The following is a 5,051-nucleotide window of genomic DNA, read 5'->3' as shown; positions in this document are numbered from 1 at the left end:
TTACCCCATTATTTATTAATGTTCTATTTTTTTGGAAAAAAATATTCATTGCCTATAATGATTGTTTTCGTTTTAATCATTTTATGTGCTAATTTTTGCTCAGACACTGGTCTTAAGTTTTAATAAACTACTTTCGCAAATAAATCAGTTTTTTTTATTACATGATTTTTTGAATTATGGGTAAATGCAAACAAAATTTTTTTTTAAAGTTCTGGCCTTTAATAGTCTTATGGGAAATTCGACAGTATTGTTTCTGCAGCTTATAATCGTGGAAGTTTTACATGATATTTAATTGGCTATAATCATTACCAGGTTGATTTTTAGTTTCACTCAGAGTAGGTAGCATGCTCTAGTGGGAAGTTCAGACACACACACACACATATATGCAATTATTAAACTATATGTTATACAATATATAAAAACATCCACTCAACAGATGTTTAAAATTTGTCTTATTGCCTAGGAAAATAAGTTCATAATTTTCTGCTGACATTCAAGTTTAAATATTACCGAAAAAAAAAGCTTACCCAGTTTTGAATATTAAGCTTAATAATGTTGAAACTTGTCGGTAGTTTTGGATTACCTGGCTTTTAATTTTAATGCCAAACTCTAGAAGTTAAAAAAGAAATTGAGACAGTTAAACAAAAAATAACAGTATTACAGTTACCAAACCAGAAAAAGGGAATAAAAATCTTGATTTTAAACTGAGTATTATGAAAAAGAAATAAAGGTTATCCAGTTTTCTGTGATAAAACAAAATTCATCCAGCTTGCTAAAGATCCCATTACATAAAGTTTAACGACTACCGATTAACAGAAAAACATGACTAACAAGGATGTTTATCAAGAAATTTGCCCAATAAAACTTGCTTTTACAGTAAAGGAAATTGTTTAGAATAGGTACTACATTTTGATTGTTCTCGAGTACACTCACTAGTGATTGAAAAAAACATACCTGTTCATTATAAAAAAAACTTCTTTACTGTAAGAGCTTTAACTTGTAATAAAATACTTAATCAGAAAGTAAACTCAAAATGAAACTAGTGTATATAATTGATTAATCTGGGTGTTGAATCTTTATTTACCAATATTCCCACATATAAAACTAATTTGTTATACAATTGCAATTATAACTACAATATGAGTAGAGGTTTCTGTTCTTAGCAATTAATGGAATTATGGTGAAAATTTGTGTGTCACAGAGTGAAAGAAGAAATTGAAAATTACTCAAACAGCTTTAAGTCCCTTTTATAGTTATGTAGATGAAAATGACCATTTTCAAAAATTGTTACACAAATGGCAGAAAGAACTCGTTTTCAAATATTGAACAAATGGAAACAGTTGCATTGTTCAAAAGGTCTAATATTAAGTTATTATAAAACAACCACAGTGGTTTTTATCATTTGCCAGATATTGTGATGATGATAACATCCAATAACTTCTGTATGATAAATTTCATTTTAGGGTTAAAAGAAATTCGTAAATTAGTATCAGAATGTAAGGTTTCTTGCAAATAATGCTTGCATTTCTTTTCTCTTCCCAGAAACAACACAAGTCTTGTATGTATTTGCTAAGTGCCAAATAGTTTATTCTTTATAGACAACCAAAAATAAATTAACAGACTATACAATTTATGCAGAATTCTTTATTAATTTAAAAAAACATTTTGCTTTATTTCATGGTGTAGGTGTAAAGAACTAAAAAATAAAGCAATAAACTGTAAATATACCAGACCATGAAATAAGCAATAATATTATACCACAAAACAGTAACAAAGCTTGCAAACAAATAACAGAAAATAACATATGATAAGAACATAAAACTGTTGTAGGAGAAGACAGAAGTAATATATGTCTGTAAATCTGTTAACTTTTGAATGTTATTTATTTAATCATTTCCATTATAAAGTGACACACAGAGAGAAATAATTTTAGTTTGCATTGCAGATTAAGTATTTTTCCAAAAACAACATTACACAATATTATCTGGTATTACATGGTAATCTTTAGCTGTGTACAGTAAACAATAAATAAAACATGAAAATAAATACACATACCTACTACTCTGACTAAAATATCCCCCGATTATTGTACATCCTGAACTAGGGCATTACATACTCCTCAGAACAGGTTATTTTATTTTTCTTTACACTTTAAAAAAAAAAAAATTGACTTAACACTGTAAGAGAACAGCTCTCTTTTCTCATATATTACTGAAATATTTATCTCAAAAAAAACTTAGCTTTTCAATAAATCAAAACTCTAGACTTGTGTGTATGAGGACTGTGTTAAATTCTTTGGTTTTCACTGTTCAGAGCATTTAAAGATGTAGGATTGCACTGAAGTAGGTAAAAAATGCACGAGTTTTATCAATAATTCTAATTGACTAATGAAATAGTATACTGAATTAAGTAATCAATAAAAAAGTTTTTCTTCATGGAAGATAAAATTTAGAAATTTATCATTTTAACCTAACCTTCACATTTTTCTTTATTATCACTCTTTCTACTTGCATGGAGAGTTATACCTTTGTATGAAAACACTATTAAACTGTCTTTCATAGTTTTATACAATCAACTGATACCACTTGTTCAAATAGGATAAAAGGAATGTAAATTGTTAGCACAGTTACGGACCAGTACCGAGAATTTTACTCTCAAGACTAAAAAATATACTACATAAAATTTACCTCCAGTGACAAGTGTTAAGATGAAAAACGTTTACATTAATCAATTGTTATTAAATAAATATGATAACAATAATCCGTAATTCATAAATTTATTTTACAGCAGCATGTTTAAAGTATAACAAAATATGACAATGAGCAACACAAAACCCCAGCATTTATTAAAGCTTGAGATGTTTTACCAATACGATTATAATTGGGTAGCACAATAACTTTCTTCAGTTAGCAAACAACAACGACAACAAAAAAAAAGAAAGTCAGAAAAAGTTAAAGATTTTGTCACTTAAAGCAGACCCACCCCCATTTAAGTTTACTAACATTACACAAATATAGTGGAAAGTTGGTTGAATATGGATCCTGATAGAGCATTAGATCAGTTTTATGAAGTCACTAGAAGAACAATACCTTATTATCAGTTTAAATTTCAATGTCCACAACCCATACATTAAGTATAAAAAGTGGACTAAATAACTAATAAAAAAAAAGCAAGGTATACGATAATGAACTACAGAGGCTGAACCCAAATTTAAACATTATCATTATTACAGTTTGTTAAAAATATTGTGGAATTTATTTAAGGTAAGATGAAAATTGAGTCAGTAAACTTTTACTTTGAGAGAGAGAGAGAGAGAGAAGAAAAAATTTGTAAATAAAGCCATAATGCAAGTATATTCAATTATTATTCTTTTGTTAATCTATTACAAAACTAACTACATCCTTATGCTTGGAAACTACCCAACTTTGTAAGTATCACGAAAAACAAACTATAATTTTTCTCAAAGGAATGTTTCATTGTAATTATAAAACAAAAAGAAATATATCACAGAAATAAAGTTAAACATAATATACAAATATATCATATTCTTATGCTTGGAAACTACCCAACTTTGCAAGTATCACGAAAAACATCTGTATGGTTAAGGATTTTGTATCAAATTATAATTTCTCAAAGGAAAGTTTCATTGTAATTATAAAACAAAAAGAAATATATCACAGAAATAAAGTTAAACATAATATACAAGTATATCACACAATATCACCATAAAAACTCAAAAACAAGCATGCAAGATACTAATTAATTTTGTTACCTAGGGTAATTAATAATGACCCATTAAAGCATTAAGAAATAGAAAGATATGAATTCTGGATGTAAATACAAAAATCTGTTTTTCTAAATTAAAAGAATATGCAGGTTTTATCTTAAATATTACAGACAATAAACCTAAGAGAAATCTTACTTTAAGTGTATTCTCTTTGCTGTGGTTCATTTTGGATTGTAGACTCTAGTACATGAATTTAGAAATAGTGTTTTCAAACTGTTAAAATCAAATCAACTATGAAGACAAACTAAAAATTGTGTTATGTTGTTGAACCTGATCTATAGGATGAGTTAAAGTTAGAAACTTCTTCAACCATTAAAGAGCATGCGACAATCACGTGGTTTGATCATATAACAAAGTTTAAATACAAACTACTTGAAACTTATTCTTCAACAAACTGCATAACATGAAATCCTGTGTTTTAGCACAAACATGTACTGAAATATGTAGCTACCACAGATTGAGTATTGTATTCAGTGTTGAAATATCCACAAGAAACACTGCTAATACATAAAAAGATAGTTTATATACTTTTCTAGGTGAGACATGTGAGCACACACGCACTGCAAGAAGTTTCAAATTTAAAAACACTACGATAAGAATGTGCTACAAAATAAATTTGTAACCACAAACACCTCCAATATTTAAACTACAAAGTTGTTGATGATGTAGTAATACGGCTGGTTTGACAAAATATTAACTTCATTGTAACTATTCAGACTCAAAAAGATTATTCAACAGCCTACAAGCACTGCTACCAGGACACGAAGCTTTATGCAACAGAAACAACTAGAGTATATGTATACCTAATAATCACTTAGCTAGTTCCATCTGTTAGAAGCGTGTGTGTGGACATCACTGCTGTAAAATCGGAGTGGGATCAATTATCCAAATGCACGTATATTTGATAATGCTTAGCAATAAGTAAACTTGCAAGGCCCTATAGGAAAAGAAAAGGTAATGCTTAAGGTTTGACTTTTAACCCACCCTTCCTTACTTGTAGTTACTTATAAAACTTTATTTCAGATTCTACTATATCTTTAAAAAGGTCTGCAGCATCACTATAGTTTTCAGGAGTGAAATTATCCAGAAATCTCTCCATATCCTGCAAGCATTTTGATTCCAACTCTTGCATGGTTTTACACAGCTCCTCACCTTCGTCACCATCACCCGTCATCACCGAGTAGGCCCTCTGGTGGTATCTATACAAGACATGACTACGATCGACTGTCTTTTGAAAACGTGGTTGAATCTGAGAAGAAAAAAA

At 28.8% G+C, this 5,051-nt stretch overlaps 1 protein-coding gene across 1 annotated transcript in view; it reads right to left on the bottom strand.

Moving 5' to 3' along the window:
* Positions 1 to 1,616: 1,616 nt before the first annotated feature.
* Positions 1,617 to 5,051, bottom strand: part of LOC106465719 (secernin-1-like) — an 18,160-nt gene continuing 14,725 nt past the window's right edge. The window contains exon 9 of the mRNA XM_013925956.2: positions 1,617 to 5,036. Within this exon, the coding sequence (XP_013781410.1) occupies positions 4,788 to 5,036 (249 nt within the window). The 3' untranslated portion in view covers positions 1,617 to 4,787. The remainder of the gene's footprint in view (positions 5,037 to 5,051) is intronic.

Source organism: Limulus polyphemus, unplaced genomic scaffold (genome assembly GCF_000517525.1).
Source record: "Limulus polyphemus unplaced genomic scaffold, Limulus_polyphemus-2.1.2 Scaffold2028, whole genome shotgun sequence".
In the NCBI taxonomy this organism is placed as follows: domain Eukaryota; kingdom Metazoa; phylum Arthropoda; class Merostomata; order Xiphosura; family Limulidae; genus Limulus; species Limulus polyphemus.
Note: the sequence above shows the minus strand (reverse complement) of the source record. Positions and strands in the feature narration are given on the sequence as shown.